Source organism: Tripterygium wilfordii, chromosome 3 (genome assembly GCF_013401445.1).
Source record: "Tripterygium wilfordii isolate XIE 37 chromosome 3, ASM1340144v1, whole genome shotgun sequence".
Taxonomy (NCBI): domain Eukaryota; kingdom Viridiplantae; phylum Streptophyta; class Magnoliopsida; order Celastrales; family Celastraceae; genus Tripterygium; species Tripterygium wilfordii.
The window spans coordinates 845,967-863,929 of record NC_052234.1 but is presented as its reverse complement, the minus strand read 5'-3'; the positions used below and the strand labels follow the sequence as shown (position 1 = coordinate 863,929).

General features: G+C 38.1%; 2 protein-coding genes across 4 annotated transcripts; both read left to right on the top strand.

Moving 5' to 3' along the window:
* Window positions 1-289: 289 nt before the first annotated feature.
* On the top strand, window positions 290-9,103 carry LOC119992163 (PH, RCC1 and FYVE domains-containing protein 1-like). The gene is made up of 9 exons (XM_038838829.1): window positions 290-838; window positions 2,012-2,098; window positions 3,661-3,750; window positions 3,882-3,968; window positions 4,071-4,190; window positions 4,817-6,919; window positions 7,022-7,168; window positions 7,858-8,366; window positions 8,662-9,103. Exons 1-9 carry the CDS (start codon window positions 791-793, stop codon window positions 8,819-8,821), a joined length of 3,351 nt encoding a protein of 1,116 aa, XP_038694757.1. The 5' UTR covers window positions 290-790; the 3' UTR covers window positions 8,822-9,103.
* A 533-nt stretch (window positions 9,104-9,636) lies between these two features.
* Window positions 9,637-17,800, top strand: LOC119992146 (calmodulin-binding transcription activator 3). 3 transcript variants are annotated; one of them, XM_038838808.1, is made up of 13 exons: window positions 9,637-9,950; window positions 10,280-10,399; window positions 10,625-10,740; window positions 10,923-11,011; window positions 11,234-11,276; window positions 12,608-12,815; window positions 12,947-13,060; window positions 13,210-13,514; window positions 13,950-14,522; window positions 14,728-15,419; window positions 15,892-16,471; window positions 16,618-16,941; window positions 17,431-17,800. In XM_038838808.1, exons 1-13 carry the CDS (start codon window positions 9,854-9,856, stop codon window positions 17,515-17,517), a joined length of 3,348 nt encoding a protein of 1,115 aa, XP_038694736.1. In that variant the 5' UTR covers window positions 9,637-9,853; the 3' UTR covers window positions 17,518-17,800. The 3 variants fall into 3 exon arrangements, with proteins under 3 accessions (XP_038694736.1, XP_038694727.1, XP_038694745.1); XM_038838799.1 differs by having other exon boundaries at window positions 9,639-9,950; window positions 17,416-17,800; XM_038838817.1 differs by lacking the exons at window positions 9,637-9,950; window positions 10,280-10,399; window positions 10,625-10,740 and having other exon boundaries at window positions 10,941-11,025; window positions 17,416-17,800.
* Window positions 17,801-17,963: the final 163 nt, after the last annotated feature.

Here is a 17,963-nt window from a genome sequence, read left to right as displayed (position 1 = left end):
GACTTAGAAGTCGACAATAAAACTAGATTTAAGGGATTTGCTAATTTTTTGTTAAGAAAGAAAAAACATTTGATGAATGTACTAAATACTATTATTACGAGAAATATGATTAGTCTCGAGTTGGAACCTTCCCTCAATATAATAAAAATATTGTTATTACAGCCTTAATTTTCCATTAGTTACTTTGAAAGCTTAAATAATAATTAATTAGTTAATTAATTAATTAATGCGGCATTGGAAATGTCTTCTGATTTCTCTTTTACTTTTCAATCTCAGGCGATTTAATGGTGTTATTACCAATAACTTTTTTTTTCTTCTCGTTTTGCGTTTCCTCATCTTTGACTCTCTCTGGACTTTTATTTACAACACAGACTCCTTAATTCCTCCGTTTCTCTCTCCCGCCGTCTGGTTCTCCCTGGCTGACACTTCCGGTTCCGGTCTCCACACTGCGGCGAAACCGTTTATTCTCTCCGGGGAGCTGGTCTTTGCTGACTCCAAGGCAGCTATTCTTGTTGTACATAGTCTGCACCGAGGGGATTGTGGGGTTTGGACTGGGGCAATCAGTGTTTGACTTCCAATTTTGGACGGAGAGGATCTAGGGCTTCTGATTTTGCGGGACGTGGCAGATCTGCTGGACTTTTGTCGTTGTTGTGGGGGCGGTGGCGGTGATGTGAGAGTGGTGGTGGATGGTGGCGCACGGAGTAGGAGGTTGTGTGGCGTTATATGATGAACGGAGCTCCGAAGAGGGATCGTAGAGGGTGGTGGCGTTTTGGTAAATCTTTCACATGGAATGGCAGATCTTGTTAGCTACGGGAATGCCAACCGTGACATCGAGCAGGTTTGAATGTCCTTGCTTTCTTTCCCTTGAATTTGCGTCAACAAATTTATTAGAGAATTGAAACTTTGAAACAAATTGGTGTGCTTTATTTTTTAGTGTTTTATTTTATTTTGCTATATTATATTTAATTATTTATTTCCCGTTTTAAACATGCTACTAGTATTTTTGGGGAATGAATTAATGAAAATCTCGAACAATTTGTGTGTTTTTTTTTAATTTTTTTTTTTGTTCAGGTAGTGAAGCTTTATGGTTCTAGGTTGTCAGCATTGGCATTATCTCTCCCTCTCTTTCTCAAAAATAAAAAGGAGAAAGAAAGCACTGATATTGATAGAGGAAGAAGAGAACATATGTTAGCTGAAAATTGATAGGCCGTTCAAATGTGTTAGCTGTTGCATTTTCAATTACACTGGGTATTGAATATAGGGCTTAAAAATCAGCGAAAGGTGACCTATAATGATATATAATAATTATATAGTTTATTCCTACTGTTTCTAAGCTGGCATCAGTCTCAGACAAGAAAGAAGATCAAATAGAATCCGATTTCCGACATGAAAGAGTAGTAAAGCATCGAAGCAAATAGCGTAAAAGGATACCTATCGAATAGGCTTTTGGGATTTGTTTGGACTTTTTTTCAGAGGTTTTTTCCGAGATGCATCGAATGCCTTTGTTTTCGCCTTATCCGCTCTTGGAGCTGGTAGGGAGGGTTGTGCACTCATAGGTTGTTCCGACTTTCCTGCTTGCCCTTTTCTTAGAGAAACAGTAGGTAATTAGAAGTTATAACTGCACAAAAAAGCCCAACCAAAGAAAGCTAATTGAAACTTTTGAATTACAGAAACAGGCTGTCAAGTCTGCATAAATCTGCCCTCTCTAGAAACACTAGTGGTAGTGGGAGCCATGTTTACTGGGCTTGACCTTTTAATCAGGTGCGGTAACTCAAATGCCAAACAATCTAAATTTATGCCATCCATTGGTTGGATGAAGGATGCTTTACAGAAGTTGAATTTTGAAATGTGATGAGAAATATTGAAATGCAGTTCTTCATGGTCTCTATGGTTCTATTACAACTGGCAATACTGGTTATAGATACTGAACTTGCCCAAGTTTCTTTATAACATCACATTTGTCAGCTGTATACAGTTTTCTTCATTTTAAAGATCTTTCTACTCTTTGCAGGCATTAATTGCTCTAAAGAAGGGTGCTCAACTTCTGAAATATGGTCGTAAAGGGAAACCCAAGTTTTGTCCATTTAGACTCTCTTATGTAAGTCTTAAGCCTTTATATTTTTCCATACGTTTGTCATATATTTGCTACTTGGCCTGGACAACAGAGTTTGCTTTAATATTTAAGGGGCTGTCAAGAAAATTCACTTTTCCTTGGAAAGTTACAACCCACGACTTGTATATTGGAGTTTTTTTTTTTATATTCCTTTGATGCCTAATCGCAATATGTTCAGAGAAATGTCTTTTCTTTTTACTGCTTTGAATGTAGATGGAGTTTTTATATGCATTATATTGATTTTTCAAGTAGAAAATACTGTGAAGTGTTGAAATTTGATTTTGGCCTGAGAAGTTACAGGATCCTTATCTTTTAGTTAGTACGTTTTTCATGCAAAAACTGTTCTGATTTACTTTAGATTGGCTTTCTCTTAATTGTTTGGTTAAGCTAGGCAGCATATAAATGTGTTGAGTATGATTCAATTTTCTCTATGCAATGCAAGATAGCTTTTGTGAATAGTGATATAAGACCTACCTCTCAGAGCTAGTAGTATACATTAGAAAGCAAGTTATGAGATAGATGGAAAGCAACACGTGAGCGCGACGGTTTCATGAAGCAAGCATTTTATTTCAAATTTTATTACTTAAGTGACCTGTTTAAATCATCAATAACTTTGCTCATTGTACTCAATATGTTTATTGTAGATCGGGGCATCTTGTAGTTTGAACCAAGAATGCAGTTCTAACATATAGAAATATGATGGTACATAGCAACTATAACACATTTGCAGAGTGATTAAAATCAAATTTCTTTCAATGGTATTTCAACCTGCAAAGTTATATGCACAAGGAAATAGCATATCCTTGCATACGCTGCCTGTCAGATGATTGGTAGTTGAGTGTTTAATCCTTGAGCTTTACTATCATGCATTCTATCGTCTTCCTTCATATTTGAGAGCATGGCCCTGAATTTAAAGCTACCGGTTTAGATAATTGCTTTGGTTACACAAGACTCAGTTTCCTAGGAGACTTTCTGATAAGAACCTAGTTCTTACAACAGCTTCAGAGTAGCTTCTTTCACACAATACAAAATCAAAATAACATAGCCTTCCCTCCGACAGAAACTAAACACATATAGTTCCGGACAAACCCTAACACCTGACTAACAGAACACTGACGTAAAGACTTATGTAACGTACTAGACACAAAATATCCTGAGCAGTGGACTTATTAGCTATCTTAGTCCTCCTGTTTGACAGTAATAATGCTAGTTCTGGTTGATCATAATAGTTGAATTAACATATCAATATATCATCCATCAATGCAATTTCTGCTTTTGAGGAAGATTTAGAGGGATAAAGAGGATTTCTTTGTTCCTGCTCCATATTACCTGGATAGTTTTTTTTTTTATAATTATTATCTGGATGTTTGTATCTGTCCTATGTTATCTAGTGAAATTCATGCCATAGGACATAATGTGGCGTAACATGTTTGATGGATTGTTGCCCTGTTCTCCATTCGCTATTTTTTTTTTTTGTTTTGTGATCTGTTTTATGACTTTTCTCTTCTCTTCTGATGATTTTCCTGTTTTGTGTGTACAACTTACAGGATGAAACATCTTTGATTTGGATTTCAAGTAGTGGCGAAAGAAGTTTGAAGTTAGCTTCTGTCTCAAAAATTATTCCTGGGCAAAGAACTGTGAGATTCTTGTGTTTGATAGACATTTTTTTTCCCTTCATATATTTCTAGCATCCATCAGATTCACTTCCTTGCTTAAGTTTTCTATCTTCATGTTAACTTCTTCATCTTCATCTTCATTGTGCTCTCAGGCGGTTTTCCAACGGTATCTTCGTCCTGAAAAGGATTATTTGTCATTCTCGCTTATATACAACAACGGAAAACGGTCCCTTGATTTGGTTGGTGAAGTTCTGATATTTATATTTTGATATGCCTGATCATTTAGTTTATAGATTGCATGCATGCAGTAGTTGCAAATGTAATGTGTCGTTACCTTTCAGATTTGCAAGGACAAAGTTGAGGCAGAAGTGTGGATTGCCGGCCTGAAGGCTTTAATATCCTCTGGTCAGGATGGACGATCCAAAATTGATGGATGGAATGATGGAGGCCTTTACCTTGATGTATACCTTGAAACTTCGTGTTAATTTGAGATTGTGGTCTTGTTTTTCTTTCGATGTGCTTCACTATAAGGGCAGAAGGAAAAAAATTGGGGAAGAACTTGGGTAAATGTGGATTGGTAGAGCTTAATACTGACTAATTAAGTATGTAGCTTGTAAATCTTTGACGACTCTTAAGTTGCTTGTGCAAACAACATACATGGGACAGAGGAAGGTGGTTGATTATCACAGTACTTTTAACATCCGTAATGAGCAGTTTTCAAATATATCTGAATCCCGCACCCCCCCCCCCCCGGGCAAGTGATGTTTATTGTTGGAGCTTTTTATGATATATTGCTTAAAAAGATTCCATTGAATGCGGAACCAGTTTTATGGAGTTTGGGGAGGATAGATCATAGATGTACATAGCCTTTGCATATGATGCTTTAGTGGTTTGAACCTATGATGTGCAGGCAGTCACGGAGAAACCTTACAAATGTGTTTATGTAAGAAAATTGCAAAATATGATCATACTTTATCGGTGTTCCATCTGTCACATCCGTGTGCCCATTGGTGTGATGTGAGTGAAGTGGGAGAGGGATTTAATACTTTTTTTTTCTAACATTATATTAATGGTCATTTGATTTCAGGATAGCAGAGATTTGACTTCAAATAGTGCAAGCGACAGTTCCGTTAGTCTTACACGTGATTTTAGCTCTCCAGAGGTTTCGGTTAGTTTTTACCCAAATACTTCTCCCAAGAGTTTCCTGCCTGAGAATTCTGCTTATTTTGAACGGTCACATGTAGCATCAGACAATACAAACATGCAAGTTAAAGGAACTGGTTCAGATGCATTTCGAGTTAGCGTTTCTAGTGCACCCAGCACTTCTAGTCATGGCTCCGTGCCAGACGATTGTGATGCTTTGGGTGATGTGTATATATGGGGAGAGGTTATATGTGACAGTGTTGTAAAAGTTGGGGCTGATAAGAATGCTAGTTATTTGAGCACAAAAGCTGATGTGCTTGTTCCCAGGCCATTAGAATCCAATGTAGTTTTGGATGTACATCATATTTCCTGTGGTGTGAAGCATGTTGCCCTAGTCACAAGGCAAGGTGAACTCTTTACATGGGGTGAAGAATCAGGTGGACGGCTTGGCCATGGTGTTGGGAAGGATGTCATTCAACCCCACCTTGTTGAAGCTTTGGCAATTACTAGTGTTGACTTTGTAGCATGTGGAGAGTTCCATACATGTGCTGTTACTATGGCTGGGGAACTATATACATGGGGTGATGGCACGCATAATGCTGGGCTTCTTGGTCATGGTACTGATATTAGTCACTGGATACCCAAGAGAATCTTGGGTCCTCTTGAGGGACTGCAAATTGCTTCAGTAACTTGTGGTCCGTGGCATACAGCCTTGGTAACATCAACAGGACAGCTTTTCACATTTGGTGATGGAACATTTGGTGTCTTGGGCCATGGCGACAGAGAAAATGTGTCGTATCCAAGAGAAGTAGAGTCCCTTTCTGGGTTGAGAACAATTGCTGTTGCATGTGGAGTCTGGCATACTGCTGCTGTGGTTGAGGTTATTGTTACACAGTCCAGTGCCAGTGTCTCATCTGGAAAACTGTTTACTTGGGGTGATGGAGATAAAAATCGTCTTGGACATGGAGACAAGGAACCTCGACTGAAACCTACATGTGTGCCAGCACTAATTGACTACAACTTTTATAAAGTAGCTTGTGGTCATAGCTTAACTGTTGGGTTGACCACATCAGGACAGGTATTTACAATGGGGAGTACTGTTTATGGTCAACTTGGGAACCCCCATGCTGATGGAAAGCTCCCATGCTTGGTTGAAGATAGGCTTGCTGGGGAATCTGTTGAAGAAATTGCTTGTGGTGCATATCATGTTGCAGTTTTAACATCCAGGAATGAAGTTTATATGTGGGGAAAGGGTGCTAACGGGAGATTAGGCCATGGAGATATTGAGGATCGCAAGTCACCTACTCTTCTTGAGGCTTTGAAGGATAGACATGTGAAATATATTGCTTGTGGTTCAAATTACTCTGCAGCCATATGTATACATAAATGGGTATCTGGTGCTGAGCAGTCACAGTGCTCGGCATGTAGACAGGTTTTTGGGTTTACTCGAAAGAGACACAACTGCTATAATTGTGGTCTTGTGCACTGCCATTCATGCAGTTCCAGGAAGGCCACAAGAGCAGCATTAGCGCCTAATCCTGGAAAACCATATCGTGTTTGTGATTCCTGTTTTACCAAACTGAACAAAGTGTCAGAAGCTAGTGTAAATAATAGGAGGAGCATTTTACCTCGGCTTTCAGGTGAAAACAAGGATAGGTTGGACAAGGCTGAGCTAAGATTGTCCAAGTCAGGAATCCCATCTAATTTGGATTTGATAAAGCAGTTAGATAGCAAAGCAGCCAAACAAGGAAAGAAAGCTGATACATTCTCTTTAGTCTGCTCATCTCAAGCACCTTCTTTGCTGCAGTTGAAAGATGTTGTTTTGTCTAGTGCAGTTGATTTACGGCGAACAGTTCCCAAGCCAATTCTTGCACCATCAGGAGTAAGTTCCAGGTCAGTGTCACCTTTCTCAAGGAGACCTAGTCCCCCACGATCTGCTACACCTGTTCCCACAACATCAGGACTTTCTTTTTCTAAAAGCATTGCTGATAGTTTGAAGAAAACAAATGAACTTATGAATCAGGAGGTGCTAAAGTTGCGTGCACAGGTAAATTTACTTTTTTTTAGGTCTCTTGGTGGGAGATGGTTTCTGAATCTTAATTTTCTTTTTGGAAATACCTTAACATTTATGAATATCAATGTGGTTCAGGTTGAGAGCCTGAGACAGAGATGTGACCTTCAAGAAGTAGAGCTTCAGAAATCTGCAAAGAAAGCTCAAGAAGCTATGGCTTTGGCTGCCGAGGAATCAGCTAAATCTAAATCTGCAAAAGAAGTCATAAAGTCCCTTACTGCACAGGTTATCACTTGTTTTGCATATTTTTCTTGTATTTAGTAATTAATAATGAACTGATACAAATTTTTCTTGATATTCTGTTCTTGTTTCATTTGAGGTATGGCTGACATGCATTTTTTTGCGTGTCCACTCATTATATGAGTTTTGATAGAAATGAGTTTCTTCACAATTGAAACTAGTGTGTACCTAGTTGGCAGAACTGAAGTCAAGGCAATTGAATGTACATATTTGGCCTACGAAGAGAATTATCGATATAACATTTCACTATTATCATGTATGCCATACACCACCCACGATATATTGTATTAGTGGAATGCAATTCACTTTCTAGATGCTTGGTATGGAAATGGTAGACACCTGTAAGACTCAAAATCTGGTTTTAAAGAATGTCAGGGGAGGTCGAGATTTTCTATGATGTGAATTGGTTTTTGATGGAGGATAACGAATTGAATAATTCTTTTACAATAAATTCCATCAAATCTGTTTGTCAAAAATTATTATATTCAGATCTTTTTTCATTCCTGCTCCGTAATTATATGATCATCATTGGGGTTTCTTTTCTACCATTTTGGTACCTCGCCAGAGTTTCTTTCCTACCATGTTGGTGATTTCTTTTGCGCATTATAGTTTAACTCTTTATGAAATGTTCTTGTGATAATTTTCTATTAATTAGACCTTTAATTTAATCTCAGCTTAAGGATATGGCTGAGAGGATGCCACCTGGGGTTTATGATACCGAGAGTGTAAAGCTAGCTTACCTACCCAATGGATTAGAGTCAAATGGTGTTCATTATGCTGATGCAAACAGGGAGCGTCATTCAAGATCTGATTCAGTCAGCAGTTCTTTCCTGGCTTCCCCTACAGAAACCAACAATGCTACCACAAATGGAACTCAAGTTCCTACTCAATTGTCAATTGATCCACCTATAGCCCATCGAGGAGATGATCATCGAGATTTCAGACTGCCCAATGGTAGTGGTGGTGTTCTGGTGAGTAGCCATAGTGGGACAGTGTCTGTTGATGGCAAGGAATCTGGAGCTTTCCAAGATAACGAGAATGGCTTGAAATCTAAGAGTTCTGCAGTGTCTACTAATGGAAATCAAGTTGAGGCTGAGTGGATTGAGCAGTATGAACCTGGCGTCTATATAACTCTTGTTGCCTTACATGATGGAACTAGAGATCTCAAACGTGTTCGCTTCAGGTAGTTCATCTAAATTTAACCCCTATTTTTATATGAATGGTGTCTTTATTCCTGTTGGCTGTTGCCCTTTGGCTTTCTGTTAAGGAGTACTGGAGGACTTTCGGCTTTTCAGGTCTACACGCAAAAATTTCTAGTGAATAGATGTCCTTTAGATTTGAGAATTAACTTGTCGAGATTACCTTTTGGCACTTTGATTTATCGAAGAACAGAACATGCTCATTTACTTGTTTGATTGGGTTCTGGTTGACCCCCACATACTATTGGTTTTTAAGTACTCTGTTATGGGTATATGCAGCCGAAGAAGATTTGGAGAGCACCAAGCAGAGACTTGGTGGTCAGAGAACCGCGAAAAAGTGTATGAAAGGTACAATGTTCGTGGTTCAGACAAATCTTCAGTTTCTGGCCAGACTGCACGCAGATCAGATGGAAACTTCTCACCCACTTCCCAGGCTTAACGACATAGATGGTGAAGTTAACATGTTGAAACAGATTTTTTCAGCAGCCTTTGTGAAGCTTTGAAGTCGAAGAAAGATTAATCAGGCTGTTACCTTCTTTTGACGCTTTTGTGACATCCTCTTCCCTTCCCTCTTCTTTTTTTAATTCTTAATTTATAGCTTCTTCTTCCATTTAATTTATGGGCCATGCTGATTTACATATTTGCTGTTGTATTTTAGTGTATATAAAAACATTAGTTATGGCAGAACAGAGTTTATGATCATAGAATTTTTGTTCTTTAAGGCACTCGAGTCACCATAAAAATGGATTACAAGAGAACTACAAAAAGGAAAATACAAATAACGATCATCATGGATTACAAGAGAACTACATAAAGGAAAATACAAATAACGATCATCGCTAGACACTCTTGATCGACATCATATTACATTGGATAATCGTTGAAAGACACTATAGTTTTGGTTAACCTAAGATTGGTGAACCAATATTCCTAGAATCATGTTACAAATGTTTTATATTAATTATTTATTAATGTAGTTTTCATTCTCTAATTTTATTCCGTTAGGGATATCCATGGTCGGTTTTAGTCGGATATTAAACGTTAAAATTGAGCAAATACATGCAACTAGTTAACTCGCCCAAGGACCCATGTCAAGTTATCAACATATGCTAAATTGGCTGGGATTGAAGCCGAGCCGAGCCAAGCCAAGGCGAGCAGAGCTGCAGGCGTCTTGGTCGAATGAGTCACCGAGTCTGATACTAATTGAAAGGAAGGGAATCTTTTCTTCACGCGCGACGCGTCTCCTCGATATCTTCTCTCCGCCTGAAAATTCATCTTCCGCGGCGATCCCTTCTTTTTCTCACTGTAATTCGACAATCATAAGCTAACGAAGTTTAAGCGTCTCTCTATCTCACCCTCGCCTCCATCAAACAACTACCAGTACTACTAATGTAGCAAAGAAGCCTCGTTTCAGTTTCTTATCCTCTTCGTTTGGTATTATAGGTTATTTTTGCTTTGTCAATGGTGACCTATGTGTGCTGATTTTGAAATCAGAGTGACAGAGACAGTTAACAACAAAAGACAGCAGATGGCGGAGACTAGGCGACACTCTCTTGGTAATCAACTAGGTAAAGCCAAGAAATTAAGTGTTTGGCTGGAAAGTTTGCTTTCGAACTTCTTTGTGTTATTTTCCAGCTAATGTGATATTTTTTTTATTCGAATTCATATGCACCATTACCAAACTTTGTCTGCAAATAATGAACAGATTGCTATTGAGTCCACAACTACCGTCCGTTCTTATGTGTGTGTGTGATTATAAACTAGTTACTATTTAAGTATGGAATTCAACGATTGAATTAAGATGACTGATTTGGTGATTTTTTTTTCAGTGAAGCATCTGTTCTACTTGTTCGATAGGAATTTGTGTGAATTTTGACAAATATATTTTGGAATGCAGATATTGAGCAGATACTGTTGGAAGCAGAACATCGATGGCTACGACCTGCTGAAATTTGTGAAATTCTTCAAAATTATAAAAAATTTGGCATTGCCCCTGAACCTCCAAAGATACCCCCGAGTACGATTTTTGATGTGCAATCGTTTTGCTGTTTAACTTACGATTCTTCTTATAACATCTATTAGTGATCAAAGCTTGTTTTTATGGCTAGTTGGCTTATTATCCGATAAAAGTTTGACTGTTTATGTATTTGTGATGCCTCAGCTATTGCACAGAGTTTGATCCAATTCTCATATTTGGTTTTACTAGTAATAGGTTTTAGTTTAACAAGCATTTTGATTTCAGGTGGTTCACTTTTTCTGTTTGACCGGAAAGTGCTCAGATATTTCAGAAAAGATGGTCATAACTGGAGGAAGAAAAAAGATGGAAAAACAGTTAAGGAAGCTCACGAGAGGCTTAAAGTAAGTTGCAGAAGTGATGCATTAATTTTTCATTCTATTGAAGCTCAGGTCCACTCTTGTTTTAATGGAAACAAGTATAGATGTTTTAGCTCAAGGCTATTTGTATTTGGCCTAGTGGCCTATTTGTCGGGAAGCATCTTTCTTTTTTGAGGAGATGAATTGGAAAACGTATGTCCTTTCAGGCTGGAAGTATCGATGTGCTGCACTGCTACTACGCTCATGGCGAAGAAAATGAAAATTTTCAAAGACGCAGTTATTGGATGCTCGAAGAGTGAGTCTGTAAATGTATACGCAAGTGGTATTTAGTGTTCTAAAAAAAGTGGTGTTTAATGTTGATTCTTTGAATTTTGCTGCCCTGTTAGACATTCTGTTTGTATGCACACTTACTAGTCTCATGAAATGGGAAATAGTAATGATTTCGATTTGCTTTTCTAATGTTCATCTTTTAAAAGGATCTCTCTTCTGTTTCTTACCTAGTTAGCAATTGTTGCAGGGAACTCTCGCACATAGTTTTTGTCCACTACCTGGAAGTAAAGGTTACATTTTTTTTTCCTTATGATTTCCTTGCTTTTTTTCCTATGCTCAAGTAGTTTTCTTTCTCTGAAAAGTGGTGGGTGTCAGATGATGCCTTTTTTTTTCGTTGCTGCTTTGATTATTTCTCAGATGTATATGACTATTAGGACAGAGATAATCCAATATCTTATTGTCCATCTACATGCATCTTTGGGTGCTCGAGATTGGGTGTTTTACTGTTTTTGAGCTTCTTTTTATGTTTTAAAGCTTCTTTTCATGTCTCCTAGTTAAAGGTAGCAGTCTTATTAGGAGATGTATACTGGCATCAACTGCGTCATCCACTTGGTGCTTGCAACAATGATAATTGAGAACGCATAGAAAGCAAGGGTGGAGGGGTAGGAAAAGCTTCATGGGGTTTATCATTTATGCTTTGGTCTGAATATTGATTTTATGTTAATCAGATTGGGAGATGGCGTGATTAAATGATTGCTAGGGTGACAGTTATTGACTTTACAATTATCTAATGTTGGAAGTCTGACAAATTCTTATATAAATAAAGAATTTTACTAAGCACTTTTTCTCCCCCATATTAGACCTATATAATTTCTAATCTTGAATGGAACTATAACGCCTTTCATTTATATGAAGAATGAGCACTTTTTAATTTGTGTTTTAACAACTGATGCATTATTGGACAATGCTTATGCTGAAATAGATAGATTAAGAATGCATCAATCTATTGAATTAGATACCCTGTTTATCGTGAATTCAGGAGGAAAAATACTGAATGAGCCACTTCCAGCAGTGATGGTATTCCCATCATCATTGTGGAAGAAGGATTAGACTAATGTTAATAATCAACCTAACTTGGCTTGTTTGACCTTCAAGTATCAGTGACTCTCTGTGAACAGCTTGTTTTTTAACCATGATGCGTTTGAGGACTAATCAACTAGTTCTAAATTATTTGACATTGATAAATTCATTGACGTGGTGGAAAACCGAGGCCTTGAATTGGATATCATACATGTTAATATATATGCACTGCACTTGTGGGTTTGATGTGTGTGCCTCTTGGATTCATGTCCATGTACTCTTTCACAAATTCTCTCTCTTTATTTCTCTTTATCTTCTTCATAGAAAATGTGTTATTGTCTACTTGCAATCTTGATGTTGTGCTTATATATCTGTCAAGGGGCATTGAAGGATTTAGGCTCTTCTGAATTCTGATCCTTACATATTATTGAAGATATGTCTTTTTAATTTTCTCATTCTACCTGTGCTGCATTCATTAGTTTCTTTACACTCTAGAATCTTCCCATGCTGGCCTTACTTCTGTTCATTTTGAATTCCTCAGGGCACAAGGACAAATTTCAACCGAATTCAAGATACTAACAAAGCTAGTTTGTATTGCCAAGAAACTAAAGAGTTAATGCCCATTTCTGAGATAGACAGTTCTCGGTCTACCACGTCTTGTCGTAACAATGATCATGGGCCTTCACTAACTACAGACATGGCAAGCCAGAACAGCGTCCAGGCATCAGAATATGAGGATGCTGAATCAGGTGCAGTTATTGTAATGCCTTTTATGCACAATAGACTACTGATATTATTTGGCGCGGACAATTGTATGACTCTGTCGATGATAATGAATTCCCTCTCATGTTTTGATGCATGACGCCGATATTTAATTCAGCATACAATCACCAAGGAACTTCCAGATTCCATTCATTTCTTGAGGTACAACAACCTGGGCTAGAGAAGATTGGTGCTGAACTTTCTGATTGCTATATTCCTGCATCTTCATCAGGTAACCAACCTTTTACCTCACGTTATTATATTAACTTTTTCAAGACATATATACTTATTATAGTAACGTATTGTTGGTTTGTTCACATAAATTGCTTAACCAAAATGATGTTAATACTTCATACTTGCAATTAATGGATGATTATCAAGGGAACTTGTCAAATTCTGGACTGGATTTTCTGTCTCTTGCTCAAGTTGATAAAGTTGAAGACAGTCATGCTGCTGGATTGGCGTACGGGTCCCGGAAAAATATTGACTTCTCATCTTGGGATGATGCCCTGCATAATTGTAATCTGGCAACTGAATCTCTGTCCTTTCAGCAATCTGCTACAGAATCCCATACCGTGGATGCTTTTCATAAACCAAAAAGTCAAATATCGGGGCAGCATTGGGCTCGTAACTTTGGTGAGAGCTGGGAGCTTGACAATCGCCCACAGCTCCAGGACGGGTGGCAGGTACAGACTGACAGCTTATGTAGTACATTTTAGTTGTATTACAAATTTGATTCAACACAACAGGTTATGATATTAGAAATTTATCGTCTCGTCGCTACTGTTATGAAATTAGAAAACTTTTTTTTTCATGAAGGAGCTTCTATGGGGAGCTAGTATTTCAACATACTAAAAATAGATTCTACATTTTTACTGTTGGCACCTACCTGGTGCCTTGTGCAATAAAATTTTCTCTTCTGTTTTAAAAAAAGAGAGGCTAAAATACATTGAAAACTTCGATCGTGACAACGCCTTGAGTTTAAACAAACTTTGCAAATATGCGCTGTTAATTTTTTTTTCTTTCTTCCATATTTCAGTGTAGGATTTCCATATCAGCAACCGGTGTGCATTCCAATGATTTTTTTGAATTCAAATTATTTGGCTTTGTTGTGCAAACAGGTATCTGAAAGTGATGGTCTACATTTGTCCAAGGCTCCTGTGGATCATTCCTTACAATTGCAATCAGCATATGATGGAACTCCTAGCTTACATGAAGAACAAGTCAATAATGTTAATTTAATCGATTCTCCTGAGCTTTGTGATACACCCTCAGATAATCAAAGGGGCTATTGTATGCATGACGACCTTCAGATGCAGCATTTAAATTCACAAAGTGAACTTTTGCAGAGTTCAGTTTTACAAAGCAATGCGACTCTAGAGGGTGAATCCAACCACTCGTCTTCTTTGGAACATCATGTGTTAGTTGGTTCTGAAACAGAAGTTCTGAAGAAGCTTGACAGTTTCAACCGATGGATGAGCAAAGAACTTGGAGATGTCAATGAATCACATACGCAGGCCAGCTCTGGGATGTATTGGGATACGCTCGAAGGTGAAAATGCAATTGATGATACCAGCATTGCCCCTCAAGCATGCTTGGAAACCGATATGCTCAGTCCTTCCGTTTCCCAAGACCAGCTCTTTAGCATTATCGATTTCTCGCCAAACTGGGCATATGTAGGCTCAAAGGTTAAGGTACTCCATAACTTGACCTTTCTTATCTCTGCAATTGTGAGATTTAATCTGTTGAATGTGTGTTAAAAAAATAAGATATTTGAAGGATTTAAAAAAGGCAGTACTTCATTGTCTACTGCTCATAAATACCTAAAGCTCTACCTTTGCTGCAGCAACAAGCTTATTTGGTGTTACAATTTTCCCTTTCTCACCACTACTTTTACAGGTCCTGATTACAGGAAGATTTTTGAAGGGTCAACTGGAAATACAAAATTATAAGTGGTCATGTATGTTTGGGGAGATGGAAGTTCCTTTGGAGATAGTAGCAGAAGGTGTATTTCGTTGCCATTCTCCACTACACGGGGCTGGCAGGGTTCCCTTCTATGTTACAAGTTCCAATAGGTTAGCATGTAGTGAAGTACGGGAATTCGAATACCGAGTAGACCATATTCCGGATGTAAATACTGCAGATAATTGTGGCAACAGGACTATTGATAATCTTTCTATTCGATTTGGAAAGTTACTGTGTCTGAGCTGTTTTTGTCCTCCAAAATTTGACTCTAGCTGTATAGGGAAGATGCCCCAATTTAATCAAAGCCTTTTGGCGCTGAAAGAGGATAATGACGAATGGTCCCAGATGTTAAAGCTAACTTCGGAGGGATTTCCCCTGGAAGAAGTAAAAAACCAACTACTTCAAAAGCTACTGAAGGATAGATTACATGTGTGGCTTGTGCAGAAGGTCGTGGAAGGTGGAAAAGGCCCATGTGTGCTTGATGAGGATGGCCAAGGTGCTCTGCATTTTTCTGCTGCTCTTGGGTATGACTGGGCCCTAGAGCCCATAATTGTTGCAGGTGTAAATGTTAATTTTCGTGATGTTAATGGATGGACTGCTCTACATTGGGCTGCACTTTATGGCCGGTAAGCTCCTTGGAAAATTTCTCAAATATTCTTGAGTTGATCGTTTGTCCATTTGTTCTTTGTTTTTTCTCACTTTGTTTATGTGGCATTCCATATTGTATGCTTTGGGATCAAGGGATTTCAGCTGCTTTATGTTTTTGTCAAAACAATGCAAAACATAAGTTTAGTCAAAATGATTAGACCATAAATGAGACAACAAACGAGGCTGCCTGAAATGCTTAGAATTAGATGAGTAAGTACCTTTTAGAAAATGAAAACTGTCGAAAGAAAAATATCTATGTTCAGTTTCTTTAAGGACATTAGAGTTTTGATGGGGTTCACCATATGGGATGTTAAAAGGTCATCTGATTGCGTTTGACCCAAGTTTTAGGGTGTTAGTGCTTGATTTTTTCTTTAGACCCTTCTTCAGTTGATTATTTGATCAGTAACTTATTCTCCTTTTATTTCTTGCCCACTGTTTCTATAAAATCAGAGAGCACACGGTCGCTTTCCTCATCTCTAAGGGTGCAGCACCTGGAGCCTTAACAGATCCAACTCCCAAATATCCTGCAGGGAGAACACCTGCTGACTTAGCTTCTGCCAGTGGGCACAAAGGAATTGCTGGCTATCTCGCAGAATCTGCTTTGAGCACGCACCTTTCATCTCTTAATTTGGGTGTCCAGCATGGAAATGCTGCAGAACATTCTGGTACAACAGCTGTGCAGACTGTTTCAGAAAGAAGTGCAACTCCAGTTAGTGATGGGGATTTGCAATATGGATTGTCCTTGAAAGACTCATTAGCTGCTGTTCGTAATGCTACTCAAGCTGCTGCTCGAATTCATCAAGTTTTTAGGGTTCAGTCTTTCCAGAAAAAGCAGCTAAAAGAGTACAGTGATAATAAATTTGGAATGCCAGATGAGCAGGCTCTTTCATGTCTAGTGGTTAAGACACAAAAGCGAGGACAACAAGATGAGCCAGTACATATGGCTGCCGTACGAATACAGAATAAGTTCCGCAGTTGGAAGGGTAGAAAAGAATTTTTGGTGATTCGAGAAAGAATTGTTAAAATACAGGTGTATTTCAATCTTTTTTTAATTTAGATGATTCATAGCTCCTGTTTTACATAATAGATGCATTTTTTCATCATTTATTTTCTCTGTATGGTAATTTCTTTGATCTATTCAATTCTCGGAGTCTAAACTCTGGTTTTCTGGTGAAGGCCCATGTAAGAGGCCACCAGGTCAGGAAAAACTATAGAAAGATAATATGGTCTGTTGGAATTATGGAGAAGATTATCTTGCGTTGGAGACGGAAAGGAAGCGGTTTGCGTGGATTTAAACAGGAAAGTCTTACTGAGGGTACAGGCAAGCGGGATTCATCCTCAAAAGAAGATGATTCCGATTTCCTGAAAGAAGGCAGAAAGCAGACTGAAGAAAGATTGCAAAAAGCCCTCGCCAGGGTGAAGTCAATGGTTCAGTACCCAGAGGCAAGAGATCAATATCGCAGGCTGCTGAATGTTTTCGCTGACATTCAAGAAACCAAGGTAGTCAACTCTTTGCCATTACTGAATTGTATTATTTGCTAACTTTTGTTTCAATGTGCATGAGGCTCTGCCGATATGCGAATGAGTTGACTTGAGCCATAACCAGGGAAATCATCCTTTCCCTAACGGCAGTTCCTATTTAAGATGGATTAGTAGAACCAATGTACGTTGTACAAGTCGAGGTTTTCTCATCCCCACCAGTGTGATATACTCTAATGCAGTTTTAGAATTCTGAATTTTCAGTTACCGCATATAACATCATTTCTAAACTATGCTTGGTAAGCAATAATCTTATAGTTGGGAATTTAAGATAGAAAATTGCTATCTAGTGATTACTGGGCTGAAACCATGGAGCTCATATCTTTAATTTCTGAAACACCCATTACCATTGCTTTTAGTTCCATTAAACCATCCAATGTGACTTCAAATTTATATTTTCCTTGTCTCTGTGTATCCGTTCTATGGAATAAACAGGTAATCTCTGATCAGGTTGAAGAAGCAACTGATTTTGATGACAATCTTATTGATCTTGATGCATTACCGGGTGATGACACCGTCATGAGTACAGCATCTTGAGAGACTCCCGTTCACCCTCTTGCACCATCTGTTATGGCCATATTATTTCCCATTGTAGTTCATTCGTACGTCTTAGAATCTTGTAAATGTAAGGGAACGGCTTTAGGTCTTAATGTTTTATTTAGATTAAGGCATTTGTTCTGTATACAGCTGATTTGATACACGTATATTTTGTGAGGAGAGGTATATTTTGTCTGTCAGATTAAGTTTACTACAGTAGGAGTTAATGAAGAAATATTTGCTCAATATTGAGAACTTGCAAGAAATCAATATGGTTTGTCTGTGATGGTTTCCCATGATCCTCCTATTCAGCTATGGTAATGTGAGAATGTTGCTCCTGTGCTAAGATAGGAGCTTCAATTTCTTGCTACAATTGTAGTTATAATTCTTCCCAAAAATATCTTCTTTTTTTTTTTTGAGTATTTTGATATTCATAAAGTTGGGAT